General features: G+C 51.4%; 7 protein-coding genes across 7 annotated transcripts; 5 read left to right on the top strand and 2 right to left on the bottom strand.

The window, feature by feature from the left end:
* Window positions 1-1,258: 1,258 nt before the first annotated feature.
* MAA_01485 (thioredoxin protein) lies at window positions 1,259-3,046 on the bottom strand (the record flags this gene model as incomplete). The annotated part of the gene is made up of 2 exons (XM_007819483.1): window positions 1,259-2,716; window positions 2,774-3,046. The coding sequence occupies 2 exons, from the start codon at window positions 3,044-3,046 to the stop codon at window positions 1,259-1,261; spliced, it is 1,731 nt and encodes a 576-aa protein (XP_007817674.1).
* An 834-nt stretch (window positions 3,047-3,880) lies between these two features.
* MAA_01486 (serine carboxypeptidase) lies at window positions 3,881-5,893 on the top strand (the record flags this gene model as incomplete). The annotated part of the gene is made up of 4 exons (XM_007819484.1): window positions 3,881-4,009; window positions 4,074-4,186; window positions 4,245-4,902; window positions 4,964-5,893. The coding sequence occupies 4 exons, from the start codon at window positions 3,881-3,883 to the stop codon at window positions 5,891-5,893; spliced, it is 1,830 nt and encodes a 609-aa protein (XP_007817675.1).
* Window positions 5,894-6,761: 868 nt separating this feature from the next.
* On the top strand, window positions 6,762-8,562 carry MAA_01487 (guanosine diphosphatase; the record flags this gene model as incomplete). The annotated part of the gene is made up of 3 exons (XM_007819485.1): window positions 6,762-6,990; window positions 7,053-8,451; window positions 8,505-8,562. 3 exons carry the CDS (start codon window positions 6,762-6,764, stop codon window positions 8,560-8,562), a joined length of 1,686 nt encoding a protein of 561 aa, XP_007817676.1.
* A 276-nt stretch (window positions 8,563-8,838) lies between these two features.
* Window positions 8,839-9,937, bottom strand: MAA_01488 (uncharacterized protein; the record flags this gene model as incomplete). The annotated part of the gene is made up of 2 exons (XM_007819486.2): window positions 8,839-9,213; window positions 9,269-9,937. The coding sequence occupies 2 exons, from the start codon at window positions 9,935-9,937 to the stop codon at window positions 8,839-8,841; spliced, it is 1,044 nt and encodes a 347-aa protein (XP_007817677.2).
* A 1,006-nt stretch (window positions 9,938-10,943) lies between these two features.
* On the top strand, window positions 10,944-11,712 carry MAA_01489 (small GTPase of the Rab/Ypt family; the record flags this gene model as incomplete). Its single annotated transcript, XM_007819487.2, has 5 exons — window positions 10,944-11,060; window positions 11,118-11,297; window positions 11,350-11,394; window positions 11,449-11,551; window positions 11,603-11,712. The coding sequence occupies 5 exons, from the start codon at window positions 10,944-10,946 to the stop codon at window positions 11,710-11,712; spliced, it is 555 nt and encodes a 184-aa protein (XP_007817678.2).
* A 995-nt stretch (window positions 11,713-12,707) lies between these two features.
* MAA_01490 (Acyl-CoA dehydrogenase/oxidase) lies at window positions 12,708-14,278 on the top strand (the record flags this gene model as incomplete). The annotated part of the gene is made up of 4 exons (XM_007819488.1): window positions 12,708-12,731; window positions 12,799-12,875; window positions 12,945-13,689; window positions 13,769-14,278. The coding sequence occupies 4 exons, from the start codon at window positions 12,708-12,710 to the stop codon at window positions 14,276-14,278; spliced, it is 1,356 nt and encodes a 451-aa protein (XP_007817679.1).
* Window positions 14,279-15,478: 1,200 nt separating this feature from the next.
* On the top strand, window positions 15,479-15,942 carry MAA_01491 (spo12-like protein; the record flags this gene model as incomplete). Its single annotated transcript, XM_007819489.2, has 3 exons — window positions 15,479-15,600; window positions 15,679-15,765; window positions 15,855-15,942. The coding sequence occupies 3 exons, from the start codon at window positions 15,479-15,481 to the stop codon at window positions 15,940-15,942; spliced, it is 297 nt and encodes a 98-aa protein (XP_007817680.2).
* Window positions 15,943-16,316: the final 374 nt, after the last annotated feature.

Below are 16,316 nucleotides of genomic sequence, written 5' to 3'. Positions count from 1 at the left end.
CTTCGTCCGAAAACGATCTTGCGGAAAATTTCCTATATCCAAGGGTTTTACTCTTCTGAGCGCTTCCCCGTTGGGGAAAGGCAACGCGACACCGTGGGAGGTCTAGGTGAAGGTCGTGGCAGCTCAGATAGCTTTTTGATGAAGAAGAAAGGAAGAAAAAGAGAGAAAACTTTGAGCGGATGCACGGGAAGATATAGAAAGATGGATGTGGACCGCGCTAGGCTGCCCTAGGTTGGTGGATTCCCTGCTCTTGCCCTGATTGGTTCGCTGGTGGTGGACTGAAAAATTGCACCAGTACTGCTGTGTGCCGCTGATTCACGCGTCGTGTTTCCCAAACGTTTTTGAAGTCCAGGACAGTATTCAGTTCGAATATAACTAAAATTCGCACGTCTTCAAGGCCGAGTACCAATACATAGGACCAAAACAAACACGTGCCAGCCAGTTCATGTGAGGCGGTCCACTGTACTCCGTAGGTTGCAAAACTTCTAGGATATCGTAGCGTCTATGACGGAAGTTTTCAACTCACGCACCCCGAAGCCTCGTCTTCGATCTAGACTCCCCCGAGCAACCTCTCAATCCTTACACAGAACCATCCCCCTTTGGATACAAGCACAGTCCGTGACAATTATTCCCCTTACACTTGAACCTCAAATCCCCAAAACACTTTTGCCCCTGCGGGCACGTCTCTGTCCCTGTCTGACAAGTTGCCGCATTCCTGGGGATGCAAATACCAGGAACATCGCATGCCATGCCGCAGCTGTTCGGCTCTCGAGGGTCATCCATGCATATCGACTGCGTATTGCACTCGTGGGGTTTGTCCGTGAGGCCTCCGCACGAGGGGTATTCTATCTCGTTGACGGCGCGGGAGGCTGGATATGCGGGGGCCACGTTGGCAAGATAGCTTGCCATGATGATTGCGAATTTAGGTAGCATGATGTTGAAATACCTAACTCTGGTAGATGTCGTTGTGTTAACAGGATAAAATAAGGTGTTTTCCGATGTCGAATCCAAGTAGAAAGAGTCCAGGCAGCAAGCTTGGGATTGTCAGTATGCGCAAGACGCAGGGGGAGAAAAGAGGTAAGCGGTCGTTGGGCACACACACGAGTGACTCCTTCCTGAATACTAAACTGGCACATTCAGCTTAGAATCACGCGTCAAGTAACACAATAGTAACTGAAGTCTGGCAACCCCATTCAGACTAAGAACACTTGGTGAAACACTCATGGCCCAAACGCGCCACTCGTACTCTCATCTATCATTATTGTTTCCGTAGCCCTTTACCCAGCAGCTCCTCTCCAACTTCTAGTATAAGCTGCTCGTTAGGGAAGAGCTTCGTCTTGGCCAATATGGTTCCTTGCGCGTCTAATGCTCTCAAAAGATCAGCCAGCTCACCGCCTAAACTGATGCCGAACACCAGATGGCCCAGAGCAGAGAGCATGCCTTGCAGTGCTTCTGCCGACTTGTCCTCCTGCGCGATAGCCTCGAGCAGCGCAGCAGCCAACTCTACTTGATCCTCTTCGGGGAGACCAGCGCTAGAATCTCTGTCTCTTTCTCGACGGCCAGCCAGGGCTATGTTGAAGAGGAGTGATGCCGACGCCACTCGTATATTGTTGTGGGCATCATCTAGGAAACTAGTGGTTACTAGTTGTACGAGCGCAGAACGTAGGCTGGCATGCTGTAGAACTTCGTGCGCAAATAGCGGCGTGGAAAACATGTTGCATGCCATCTGGATTGTTACTAGGCGCAGGGCGTATGGACAAGAGCCTAAACTGTTGACAGAATTCAAGACGGTCTTGATGGTTTTGTGTTCTGCTTCTTCGGAGGAGTAGGCACTCACACGAGGGTCTGACAGCGCGCATCGGAAGAGGTCAATAACTGCGAACAGGACCTCGGGAGGAAGTTGCGAAACCGACTCCCGGATGCAATCTGACAGCTCCTCAAGGTCAGGAAGAACGGCATCTTGGGGACCCAAGTTACTGCGCGCTTCCAAGAAAGATTTGAGCTTCTGAATCTGCGGTTTTTTGGCAACGTCGCCCATCTTCGCTTCCAACTTTGCCATTGGGGGCACTTTCGAATAGAGAACAGGCCGGGGATTCGGATCGGAGAAGCTGGGTAGTCGTAGATTCTCGTGCGGATGAGATGGATGTGCCATGTGTACAAGAAGTTGGATGTTATTTCGCAGAGTTGTTTGGCTAGCTCCGCTCCATCTATTCTCCTCCTTGCCTTTGAGCATGGTAACAAAGGTTGGTGTTGCTCGGACGGAGAAATTGTGCGAAATACCCAGGGATTGGGGTTGAGAGATGTCTGCCTTGATAAACGTGACTTGGGTACCAAACTCTTCCGCTAGACGGTCATATAGCGGATACATCATCTTGCATGGCGGACAAGTAGCAGAGGTGAAAAACACTATGGCGCATGAGTCTCTTGCGCCGTCCAGCAGGCGCGTGAGCTCGTCTAATCTAGAAACAACCTTGACTCCGTGCGGCCTTGATCCGCTGCTGGAAACCTGAGCACTTTGCTCCAGGCCGAGGATAGATCCATTTGATCGGCCTGCATTTATTCCTTGAGTCAACTGAGGTAGTAACATGCGGCCCATGGGTGAATCTAATACGGCCTGTGGCATGTTGACAATGTGACTGGGAATGCCTCTGCCGACAAGAAAGTTGGCAAAGGAGTCGCTGAAATTGTTGCAATTATGACGGAAGAGATCATATGCCTGGACAATGCTAGTCAGGAAAAAATGATTGCTACTGCAGCTGTCGTTGTAACCTACCTCTAATGTGAATATAGGCCGCAATGAATCCAGGTACTCGTCGATTATGTCCCACGGCAGATTGGTGGTCCCCAGGTGAATCTTCTCCAATGGCTGACCCAGGTGAGATGACCCCGGTGTGATGGCAATGATGCCGCCGTCATAAACGTACTCGCGGTCATTGAGCTGGATTGAGGTGTGGTATATGGCATCGAGTTGGAAGCCTAGTAAGCCCATGGACATTTGCCGGGCCAATCCGCGGGAGAGGTCGTATACCAGCAGTTGGACATCCATGCTTTTGTGTTGGGCCAGATGTCTGGTAGGTAAGTGATCAGGTCTTTTGAATTACTTCTGGTAGGTTAATCTCTATGCATTTTGTTTGACTTTGCGGGTGTCGCGGGAGGCAGCTGCTGATATGAGGGTTTGAAGGCCAGGCAACATCGCGTACGTGAACCGAAGCTTCTGGAGTGGACGTGTCCTCGTTTAGCGCCCAAATCTGAATGCTCCTACTCCGACTCCGATGATTTGAAACTCCAGGCTTGCCATGGTCGTCGCCCCGGAACTGCGTCGTCGCGTGCACCGCCCAGAAACACTGCGAAGGTCTGCTTTAACTTGGGCTACACTTTTATTGTCTGGATAAAAAAATCTGACGACTATCGGCGGCCGAGCGTGTAAGAATAAATTAACTTGCAAAGTACGTAGTTTTAGCCTCCAAAAGTTGTCACAGCCACGGCTTTGCTCTGAATGGGTCTGGTAATTCCGACTCGGCGACTTCGAGCCGCCATACCCTGTCCGGAAATACACCACCCCGCGTAGTGAGTTACTTTACTCGCTGTAAACGCCTATCGGGTACCATCCCCGGCGGCATTCCTTGAAGGGCAGGTCCAGAAGCCACTGTCTACTCCCTGCTAGGCCTGCTCCAATGTACTGTGGTCACCGTGGCCAACAAGGTGCGTGGGGATGGCGCCGTCAATACATGTAGAGAGTCGAGACAGCGGGGGTACGACTCCCGGGATGAAGACGCTGGTTTCTTCGACTTGGGCAATTTAAGGAACATTAGGACTCCCCTCGATTTCACACGCTATGATTTTTGTAATCTGTTGATTTATTTAGCCACAAACAAGAAAGATGCTTTCTACAGGTCTCCTGCTTGGCGGTCTGGCCAGTCTGGCTGCCGCCCAGTTCCCACCTCCTTCTGAGGGCGTCAAGGTCGTCAAATCCAAGCTTCACGAGAACGTGACCATTTCATTCAAAGAGGTGAGACCGGGCCTATCTTCTGTATATGGATCAATCAAATGGCTAATAACCGCAAACCTTGTAGCCGGGGCTTTGTGAGTCCACACCGGGCGTCAAATCCTACGCTGGCCACGTCCACCTTCCCCCAGGTTTATTGGATGATGGTTCGGGCGAGAAGCAGGATTATCCCGTCAACACGTAAGTTTGTATTAAGGAGTGGAAATTTATGCAATGCATTGAATCTCATAATGTGTAGATTCTTTTGGTTTTTTGAGGCTCGTCATGAACCGGAAAATGCTCCGCTGGCCATTTGGCTCAACGGGGGCCCTGGTGGCTCTTCCATGATCGGTCTTTTGGGCGAGAACGGTCCTTGTTTCATTGGTGACGATTCCAAGTCCACAATTCACAATCCTTGGAGCTGGAATAACTATGTCAACATGCTCTACATTGATGAGCCTAATCAAGTCGGCTTCTCATACGACATTCCCACCAATGTGACCGTATACTCTGGCAGTGAAGAGGCCATCATTGTTCCCACCAACTTTTCGACCGAAACACCTCAGACCAACCTTACAACACGAATTGGCACTCTTTCCAGTCAAAAGTCGTCTCACACCACCAACAGCACCCAGCAGGCTGCCCATGCATTGTGGCACTTTGCCCAGACCTTCTTCACTGAATTCCCTCATTACAAGCCGAATGATGACCGAATCAGTATGTGGGCTGAGAGCTACGGCGGCCATTATGGGCCTGGATTCATGCGCTTCTTCCAGCAGCAGAATGAAAAGATTCTCAATGGAACTATTGATGTGGAACACGCACACTATCTTCATCTTGATACTCTGGGCATCGTCAATGGCTACCTTGACGCCGTTATCCAGGAAGAGGCGTCCATCATCTTCCCTTTTAACAATGTAGGCACAGTCTGGTACCACCAACGACCCGTGGTGTATGGATATACTAACAACCTCATAGACTTATGATATCAAGGCCATCAACAAGACTGTCTATGATGGGCTAATGCACAACTTTACCCGCGAGGGTGGTTGTCGTGACCAAATCATTCAGTGCCAGAAGGAGCTTGTTGGCATCGACAAGAATGCGCTCAGAGTGGCCCGAGACTTCCCCTCAGAACTATGCCCAAAGATGGAAGAAGCGTGCGCGATGAGCGGCGAAATGGCTTTCGAAAATAGCAACAATGCTCGTTTCGACATCTCGCACCCCAAGAATGACCCATTCCCGCCTCCACACTACATCGGCTACCTCGCTCAAGAAAAGGCCCTCGGAGCCCTTGGCAGTCCTGTCAACTTTACTATGTCATCACAGACCGTCGCCCTGAACTTTTTCGCCACCTTGGATGAGATTCACGGCGGATTCTTGGACGCAGTTGGCTACCTTCTCGACTCGGGTGTTAAGGTGCACATGATGTATGGAGATCGCGACTTCGCCTGCAACTGGATCGGAGGAGAAATGTCATCTCTTGCCATCCCTTACTCGCGCGCAGAGGATTTCAAGAAGGCTGGGTACACCCCCTTGATTACGTCTGAAGGCGTGGGCGGGCTTACCCGCCAGTTTGGCAACTTCAGCTTTACTCGTGTCTATCAGGCTGGACACATGATCCCCGTGTATCAGCCCGAGGCTGCGTATGAAATCTTCATGCGTGCATTGTTCAACCGCGATATCCCCACTGGCTTGTTGCCTGTACACGACGAGTTGTCGACTGTCGGCCCTCCGGACACCTGGCATGTTAAGCAGGCTGCTCCCAAGGCGCCCGAGCCCAAGTGCTACATCCTGGCGCCTGAGACTTGTACGCCTGAGGTTTGGGAGAAGGTGAACAGCGGCAAGGTGACAGTCAGGGACTATTTTGTTGTTGAAGATAAGGAAGTGGGTGATGGGGAGTTGTAAGACGCTGTACTTTTTAGTGAGGGAATAACTCCTTTTATCACACGCAGCTATGAAAAAACCGACGTTTCAACTTACCAAGAAGACCTTGAGTTGGCATTTCCGCTTGAATGATGATGTCCCAATCTACTTTACTGACCCCCACATACAGCGGATCAGCCTTCAGTGTGTTTCAGAGCCCGGCCGCTAGGTTGTATGAGGAAGGCATGAACCAGTTCATGTCCACGATGATGAATAGGAATTGCTGCACTAATTCGAACAAGTGTTGGATGCGTCGCCTCGATATGGATTGGTGCCGGGCAATATTGAATGTTGAAGCCCCTATTCCACTTAACGTCCAGCCTGGTCTACTCAGTGATAAGGAGTCCGGTAATAGTACATATGTACTGAAGTATGTAGTCAAGTACTAGTACTACTAGTGGCTTTTAATTAGTTTACATATTGCTTGGACAAGGGTCGACGCAAACTGGTGGAGTCTGGTTTGCGTCTGCACATTCGCCATCTAGGCTCCTCTCCCCCCCCACCCCCCAAGACAGCCCAGATCCCCTTTTATCCTTACCCACCCATCGTTGCCGTCGTCGACCATCCACATACCCGTCGATGGAAGTGTGGCTGTCATCCCTTTTTCGCCCAGCTATTTTTGTCTTGCGTGGCACTTTTTTCCTCCTCTCACCCAGTGATTGACTGCCGTTTTCTCTTCGTTACACTCCCTCCAATAAGTCGCCTGCGGCTTACTCTTCCTTAGCTTGCATACGTGCCACTCGTTACACACGTTTCAATCGTTGCATTTTTTGCGTCAAGTTGCTCGCTTTCTCGATTGAAGGGCGAGAGTCAAGACGGACTTGCGTGCCACCAACGCAAATCATCCCTCATGCGAAAGCAGTCGGTCTCGCTGCCGACGAAACACACCGTTCACGACCCTCACGAGAAGCCTGATCGATACGGAAACGGTCGTCCTCAGGGTGTTTTTGCGAGGATGAAGGAACAGTGGATGTCACAGTCGCAAAAGACTCGATGGGTCAAGACTGCTGCAATTGTCTTGTCCGTTTGTCTGCTGTTCTACTGGCTGTCACCGAGAGGTGTTGACGTCCGCAGTGAGGGTGCGTATTAGACTATTTTGCGGTAGCAGGAAAGCATTCGCTAACGATATGACTTTTTGCAGTTTCTCACAATACTGGCCACAAGACCGGCACCACGAGCAATACCCCTGAGGTCAACAAACCCAACGATGGCCAGGTACCTACCGACTCATCCTACGGAACCACTCGGTGTGCCAAGTCCTACTCCAAGGATAAGCCGATTGTTCAGTATGTCCTCATGATTGATGCTGGCAGCACTGGCTCCAGAATCCATGTGTACAAGTTCAACAACTGCGGTCCTGTTCCCGAGCTTGAGAGCGAAGAGTTCAAGATGACGGAGAAATCTGTCGGAGGTCTCAGCAAGTACGCCGACGACCCTATCGCCGCCGCCAAAACTCTGGATCCCCTGATGGCTGTCGCCATGGAGAACGTCCCCGAGAAGCTCAAGCGATGCAGCCCCGTCGCCGTCAAGGCCACCGCCGGTTTGCGCAAGGTTGGACCCCAGAAGTCCGACGCTATCCTCAAGCAGGTGCGCGAACACCTTGAGAAAGACTATCCTTTCCCTGTTGTCTCCGATGAAAAAGGTGGCGTTTCTGTCATGGATGGCGCCGATGAGGGTGTCTACGCATGGATCACGACCAACTACCTTCTCGGCAAAATTGGTGGTCCTGATAAGAGTGAGACTGCTGCTGTTTTCGATCTCGGTGGCGGCTCGACTCAGATTGTTTTCCAGCCTACCTTTAAGGAGGCCAAGGCTGGTGGCATGCCTGAGAAGCTTGCCGAGGGCGACCACAAGTTCTCTCTTGACTTTGGCGGCCAGAAGTTCGATCTGTACCAGCATTCTCACTTGGGCTATGGTCTGATGGAGGCCCGCAACGCCATTCACCGGCTCCTTGTAAACGACATGAAGAAGTCCAAGGAAGATGACACCACGTGGCAAACCAAGCCAATCGTACACCCTTGTATTACCCCCGGCCGCACTCGCGAGATCGAAGTCGAATTCGACAAGGATACTAAGAAGACGTACAACTTCACTGGTCCCGCCGAGCCCTCCGCTTCGCACGCCTCACAATGCCGCAGCCTCGCCGAACGAATCCTCGAAAAGGACAAGGAATGTAAGCTCGCTCCCTGCTCGTTCAACGGTGTTCACCAGCCATCTCTCGCAAAGACCTTTGCCAAGGAGGATGTTTATATCTTCTCCTACTTTTACGACCGCACCCACCCCCTCGGCATGCCCGACTCCTTCACCATCCGTGAGCTTCACGACCTAGCGCAGACTGTCTGCAAGGGCCAAACGGGCTGGGGCACTTTTGACAGCGTTCCTGGTGCTCTTGAGGAGCTCAAGGGTCGTGAGCAGTACTGTCTAGACTTGAACTTTATGACCGTACTTCTGCATCACGGATACGACATGCCTATTGATAGAGAGGTCAAGATTGCCAAGAAAATTAAGGGCAACGAGCTGGGTTGGTGCCTGGGTGCTAGGTATGTCAAATATCCCTGGGAAGGATACTTTATTTGGTACTAACACTGCGTAGTTTGCCTCTCTTGGAAGCCGGTTCTGGATGGTCATGCAATATCAAGCAAATCTCATAGAAAGAGCTTCGGGCACGGCGTTTATGAAGTCTTTTAACGTTTTAATCATTGTGTAATCCTTTTCCAACATGGACCATGGAAGAGTGTGTATGACGTCTTATTTCAAAATCGGGCAGGGGGCTTCAAAGAGGAAACGTCATGAGAGAGCCGTTATGATCGCGGCAAGAATCAAGATCATGGGAAATTTTGGTGGTACAGTTGCAAACGAACTGACCGTTGTAAAGAAAAGAGGCGCGACAAGAGGCATAGAAATTTCCAATATACCAAGAGGACCGGTCATATCGGTGCCGTCACCATACCTAAAACATCTTCTACCACTTCCTCGGGTCCCATGTCTGCTAATATAGCCGCTACGGCCTCCAACTTGCTGCCCCATTGCATGCTACGCTCATCCTCTGGAGACGTAATTCGTATCCGGTGTAAATATACCTTCTTGACAGCAAGACCCACAAGTGCAGGTGCCACGAAGTCTACTCCATGAAGGGGGGCAAGACACCGCATCAACTTGTCGAGATGTTTTGTTGCATTAGGAGTTATGCCGTCTGCTACGGCACGGTGCATGCGTAAGAAGGATACAATATTCATTTGATAACGGGTCACCTCGATGTCAACTTGGACTTGTTGACTGAGTTGTGCGAGATGGCTGATTTCCTGCACGCCCTGTTAGCACCTTGCTCTCAAGAGGAATTTGCGAAGCAAGCCGTACGCTCTCTGGTACCAAGGCCGAATTACTGTCATTCCGTCGATTCACGCTCTCCGCCGATCCCCGCTCCACCTCGTCTTCCTCGTCGATATTCACAAACCCCTGGTCGGGATCATGCCAATGCGCCAACGAAAAGAAGTCGTTCAAGTGTGGTGTTACTCGCTCTCCTTTTCCGGGAGCCTCTGCTTCCAACACGGGTATAAAGATGAACTGCTTGGGGGCAGTCTGCACTGAAGTCCGTGTAAATATGCGTCGTGTACGAAGTAATTCGAGAGCCTGAATCTGGACAGACTTGGGCGCCAGGTTAAGATTCTTGGCGAGGATGCAGTTTGCGATTTGAGAGCTTGACAAGAGCGGAGATGCGTGTACGCTTCGCCGTGGGCCGTGGGCAAAGTAATCTGGTTGTTGGGGTTGTTGGGTGGATTTGGGCGGCAGGAGGAGAGCGGATGCGAAGTCGTCGAGGGTTGTGGAGGGCGTACAGTCGACGATGGAGCAGGTAAGCCCAAAGGTACGGGTTGCTACGAGGCAGAGTTCGGTGGTGAGGAGGGATAGAGAGGCGGAGGGAGTGGTTATTATGCCGTGTTCGCGGGAGATGAGACAGAGGAGGAGGGCAAGCTCGAGGTCTGATAGATGGAGGATTTTCGAGACGATGGGTGAGGTGGTGGAGGCCATGGTTGGTGCTATGAAGAGTTCATGGCGGTCAGAGGGAGCTTCAATGCCGGCTCAGTGGTATCGTGTGGGCTTTTGGAGGCTGTTGTTGTTCAGCGTTGTCGTCAATTCGTGGATTGTAGCAGATTGGCGGATGGTGACGGCTTGATGCAGGCCGGGTTTAGCTAGAGTCAACCGGGTGGAAGTTCAGTGTTGATGTCACTCTGGTGGCGGCACTACCCACTGCATAGGTCACACGGGCTCCATTTGAGGCACCAGCCACCAGCACTGACCAGTTGAGAGCACCTTGGTGGGCAATCGACGGACAAGGAGTCCTTGAGTTGACCTTTACTTACTTTTAGACCTGCCTGGGTCGTAACAGAAGCTGACGTTAGACCCCTGTCATTCATAAAAGTAACCCGTGGTTGCAGTCAGTGTGTCTGCTGGTCAGTACTCTGTAGACTCGAGCTACTTGACTGGTCCATCCGCCTTCCACCGCCAGCCTCAGCGTCCAGTCGCCGCCTCAAACAACCACTCCTCTACCACTCCTCTCTCACGCATTCGCATCAAGTTACCGCCTTGCTGCAGGGTCTCGTGCTCAGCGACGCCTGGACACTCCGTAAACCTACCCCAACAACTTTATTCCATTGTACCTGCTGCGAAAGGAGCACATCTACTCAACAGCCGCCTACTGCCCAATCGAGACGAGCTCGCGAGCTGCTTTCCCCCCTCGCCGCGTGAGCGCTGAAACGCTCCTCGTCCATCACCTCATTGACGACTCCTACATCCTCACCACTAGCGTCCATACATCACGACTGCCAACATGTCTTCGCGGAAGAAGGTCCTCCTCAAGGTATGGCCGGATGGGCTCCTTGGTGATGTCGAAGCCTTGGCGTACAGACGGACACTGACGGGATGCAGGTTATCATCCTTGGAGATAGCGGTGTCGGCAAGACGAGCTTGATGAATCAATATGTTCGACTACCAAACCCCCCGCCCCTCCGGCACAACAACTACGCAGAGTATACTGATGGGTAATGGTGGGATACAGGTCAAGAAGAAGTTTAGTGCGAGCTACAAGGCTACCATCGGCGCCGACTTTTTAACACGAGAGGTCATGGTGGACGACAGACAAGTCACAATGCAGGTAGGTTGGGCGGGCTATCATCCAGGACCGACAACATCAATTGCTAATGCGCAATAGCTTTGGGATACTGCTGGACAGGAGCGATTTCAGTCGTTAGGAGTCGCGTTCTACCGTGGTGCTGACTGCTGTGTTCTCGTGTACGACGTAAACAATGCCAAGAGCTTCGAGGCTCTTGACAGCTGGAGGGACGAGTTTCTGATCCAAGCCTCACCACGGGATCCTCCCAACTTTCCATTTGTAAGTTCTGTTTTGGGCGTGGTGTTGTGGGACGTTGGCTTACCCTGCGTAGGTTGTTCTCGGAAACAAGATTGATGTGGAGGAGAGCAAACGAGTGGTATGATATGACGACTTCTCCTGTTCTGAATGGATGAAGCCTAACATGTAGTAGATTTCAAACAAGCGCGCCATGACCTTTTGCCAGTCCAAAGGGGATATCCCGTATTTTGAGACTAGCGCCAAGGAGGCCATCAATATTGACCAGGCTTTCGAGGGTAGGATCCCACTCCACAAACAAGGGTGATATATGTACTAATGAAAGACAGTCATTGCCCGGAACGCTCTCGCACAAGAAGAGTCGGAGGAGTTTAGCGGCGAATTCGACGACCCTATCAACATCCACATCGACAACGACCGTGATGGTTGTGCCTGTTAAGAGGACATGAATGATATCAATGGGTGGAAGCGTAATGGGGATATGTGTCAGAACGTGTCTAAAGCAGCATATCCGGACCTGAAGAGGGCATCTTGTTTCGCGACTCGTCATGGGTGTGGAACACTGGGTGTCGAAGGTTCATTTTTGTTTTGGGTGTCTCATGAATATTTTCACTTCCCTTTTTTTTTTCTGGTCCATCCTCCTGTCTGCTCTGTTGTCTCGTCCTGACTTGTTATGCACTGCTTTTTCGAGTTCGGGGTTTAATTAGGTGTTGCCATCGATTGAAATGTGGAAATCGCTTTCCAGGCTTCACGCATTGCATAGAGTTGATTAGAATGTATTTATCTCGACAGGTGATAGACGAGGTATGTAGTGCGGGTGACAAATGTCAGTCAATACACCGGGATGTTGACCCAAACGGGAATCAGCTCCATATCCTCGGCTACAAACTTGGAAAATCATACGAGGGGTTCATGGTGGAATGACTGACGACCAGGTGATGTAAACGGGATCAGAGACGGTTTATCTTAGTGATATCTCGTCGTCCATAATGTGGCATGATGGCACGGAACATCCTACAGGGTAACTGGAAGCAGACAATAAATGGCTTGGTGCAGACCCGCAATGGCCGAGGCATCCAGCGGAATCCCTGTCAATTCCCCAGACTAGGGGCGGTTCTGGACGGCCTGCTCCGAGTGGCTCGATACTCCTGCGTCCACACCAGCCATACCGAAGTAGCGTTGATGAATAGCCAGAGAACCTCGGCTCCTCTCCCGTTACTTAAGGATGCCAATCCAAGCCGTTTGGTAGCTTTGACACTTGAGCTTTCCCCCTGGACCTGTTTGTTTCCGCAGAGCCCATCTACCATAACCCACTCTACCCCGGGGTTTCCGACTCCTGTCATTCTGATTGACGTCAAGTAGCCTCGTTGCTAGGCTGGCTGTCTTGATACACTTTTACGTTTACTTCACTGTGGTGTGACCGAAGTTGCAGACATGTCTGATAAAATCCCGGCTGTCGTAGGTGCTGCTGTTCATTGGACAAGATCGATTCCACTTCCTCGACTTACGATGCTGACCTATGCAGGTCTCACATTTGGTGAGCGATGAGGCTAAAAGGATGATTGATGTGGTGGCCAAGTTTGTCGAGGAAGAGTGCATCCCGTGAGACCCCAACATGTTACCCATGGTCACGACCACATTTAGCTTCAGCTTCAACTGACTATGCTGCAGGGCTGACCCAGTCTTGGAGGCCCAGGTCGGTCAAGGTGATGATCGGTGGGAAAACCACCCGGCCATCATTGAGGAACTCAAGGAAAAGGCCAAGAAGCTCGGTCTTTGGAACATGTTCCTGCCCAAGGGCCATTACAAGGAATCCCCTGGATGGACTAATCTCGAGTACGGCATCATGGCCGAGTGGCTCGGCCGCTCACGAAGTGCTTCTGAGGCGTGCAACTGCGCTGCTCCCGATACGGGCAACATGGAAGTCCTCGCCAAGTATGGCAACGACGCCCAGAAGCAGCAGTGGCTCAAGCCTCTCATGGATGGCAAAATTCGCTCTGCCTTCCTTATGACGGAGCCCCAGGTTGCTTCGTCAGATGCTACCAACATTGAGTTGGACATCAAGCGCGAGGGCAACGAGTACGTGCTCAACGGACAAAAGTGGTGGTCTAGCGGTGCTGGCGATCCTCGCTGCAAAATCTACATTGTCATGGGCAAGACCGACAAGGCGAATAAGGATCCGTATAGGCAGCAGAGCGTGGTGCTGGTGCCTGCCGATACGCCCGGCATTAAGATTAACAGGATGCTCAAGGTCTACGGGTATGATGATGCGCCTCACGGCCACGGACACTTGACCTTTACCAACGTCAGGGTTCCGGTGGGCAACATGGTGCTTGGAGAGGGGCGAGGTTTCGAGATTATTCAGGGTCGTTTGGGACCCGGCAGAATCCATCACGCCATGAGAAGTATTGGCGCTGTACGTTTTTATATTTCCATCTTCTCCACCCTGCCCTGCCACCCTTGTTAATGAATTTGGGAACTGACAAGCCTTTTAGTCCGAGGTCGCTCTCGACTGGATGCTCATGCGTGTCAACGACGATCGCAAAAAGCCCTTTGGAAAGCTCCTCCGCGAGCACGGCGTCATCCTGGAATGGATTGCCAAGTCCCGCATCGAAATCGATTCTGCGCGTCTAATTGTCCTCAACGCCGCGCACAAGATGGACCTTCTGGGTCCCAAGAAGGCCCTCAAAGAAATCGCCCAGGCCAAGGTCCTCGTCCCCCAGACGGCGCTGACTGTCATTGATCGCGCTGTTCAGTCCTTTGGCGGTGCCGGCGTCTGCCAGGATACACCACTTGCCAACTCGTGGGCTGGGATCCGAACGTTGAGGCTGGCTGATGGCCCTGACGAGGTGCACCTGCAACAGATGGGCCGAAATGAAAACAAGCGTGGCAAGGAGGCGACGCAGAAGATTCAGTGGCAACGGGAGAAGACGGCAAGTTTGATGAAGAAGTACGGCACACAGACGGCCCAGCCGGGTGCCAACATTCGCCACGCCAAGATTTAAAAACAATGAGGATAGTCTAGTATAGGCTTAAAGTGTATCTATGGTCTTGATTGTGAATGAATTCTCTTTATTACAATGTGTGGCGAGCTGTTTGAATGGCACTGTTCCTACAAAGTCATGCACAGTCGCGGCGGCCTTGAACGGTTAACACGCGGACAATTCATCCAACTAATGCATGGCAGAACGTGTTTTCCTACTAAACATGAATGCTTTTTGCCAATCACTGTATTGGCGACGAACCGACCCGGCATTCGTCTGCTATGGCAAAACAAGCAAAAGCATATTCGGAGCTCAAATCATGAGCTGTCATTTTCCGCACTTTGGCAACCCTGACAACACTGACTCAACTATCCATGATAAATAATAACCACATCCATCATGCACCAGGCAACTACACGATGCAACGTATAACGCGTTCACAACTGCTCCAATCCACCATGAACTGGTTGGACCACAACGTGCAGCGCACAAAACACACCGCCGTCAACGAATCAGACTGCCCTTCCCTCCCTGCGGCAGGCTGCGTCTCGCACAAGTCCGTCCCTGGACATGAATTGCTCTGCCGACATGGCCAACCTGCCCCGTGCGTCTTGTTTTGTGGCGATGGCAAACCGACCAAATGCATCAATGTTACTTCCCATCCGACAGCATCATGGGGGCCGCTCAAGAGTCAAAGAGTCAAGACCAACTATGTACTCCCAGTACGGAGGGGGGGGGGGGGGGGGGGGGATGCTCGGGAACCAATGGCCCCACATGCCACAGCAGCAGCCAGCGATGACTCTTTTGTGGGCCACACCGCGTTGCCCTGCCGACGGCCCAAAAATGGACCATCCATTTACTTTCCCAAAGCCCAGCAGCATGACATCTCAAAGTGCACATCTGATTTTTCCCCAATCCTTGTGCATACAACGCCCGTTATTGTATAACAGGACAGCATCCTGGTCCTGTTCTCTGTTTTGTTTTCTGCTCCGACAACCACATCCCGCGCATAAATCACAATAACGCACCGGTCACTAGGTAAGCTGCCCTCCATCTCGACGAGAATATTTAGATGCCGCTACTCCCGTTGTTATTAACGACGTTTTGTGACAAGTCCGCACGCAGAAACATATTCACGCTGGTCGTTATACAACCTCTTTTTCTTGCCAACAAGAGCCCTCCTTCGCTTTTCTTCTCCCCTCAAAAAGAAAGAAAAGAACAATGTCAGCCGTCCTCGGTGACAAGGACGTCAACGCCGTCATGGACCAGCAAAACGCCGCCAAGGACGTTAAGAGCATGGAGTACCACCGCCAGGTATTCCAGTCCAAGATGGCTGCTGAGACGTACGTTCTTCTTTCTTCGCCCGCCGCCGCCCGTCAGCGACTCGGCCCCTGCGATAGGCTTGCTGATGCCGCCTCTAGGACCAAGCAATATGTTTCTCCGTCGGATAATATCATGAGCCCTTGTACGGCCAAGATTAACGCTTTGCGAAATAAGCACGCCAGCAAGTAGGTCTTTTTTTCTTTTCTTTTTGGACCTTGTTTCTCTTATTGCACGCGGGGCCACGGAATTTTTGTCTTGCTGATGCGATTGGCAGGGCCAAGCCCAAGTCTCTCTTTGCCCAGGCGAGTGTTAAGAAACTCAATGGCGAGAATGCGCTCGGCGCCCGGTCCATCGAGCAGTGATCGAAGCGCTGGACAAACTTGTACATCATTTGTTTTCCGGGTTTTGGTGTGCTTGCTTGTTTTTGCGAGTTTGTATGGACTCTCTGCGGCGCCTGTCCTTTTGATATAGCATAAGGGGAAGAGGAATGCTTGTTGGGAATGGACTCGGTAAAAGGCTGGCGTTATGGAGACAACTTTCATGAACACACATGACGATTTTGGCTTTGATTAGGGACGAGGATATTTCCCTTCTGGTTTGGGCTGATAATGATTCTGTTAAGCGCGATGCGGGTTGGATGAATATGGGGGTTGGCGGGTTGATTATTGGATTGGTTTCGTATTTCTCTCATGATGATCAACTTTGTATCTGTGCTGAAACTGATAATGCGTTTTGT

Source organism: Metarhizium robertsii (genome assembly GCF_000187425.2).
Source record: "Metarhizium robertsii ARSEF 23 chromosome Unknown MAA_Scf_9, whole genome shotgun sequence".
In the NCBI taxonomy this organism is placed as follows: Eukaryota; Fungi; Ascomycota; class Sordariomycetes; order Hypocreales; family Clavicipitaceae; genus Metarhizium; species Metarhizium robertsii.
The sequence above is the reverse complement of the archived record's forward strand: the minus strand, read 5'-3'. Positions and strand labels throughout refer to the sequence as shown.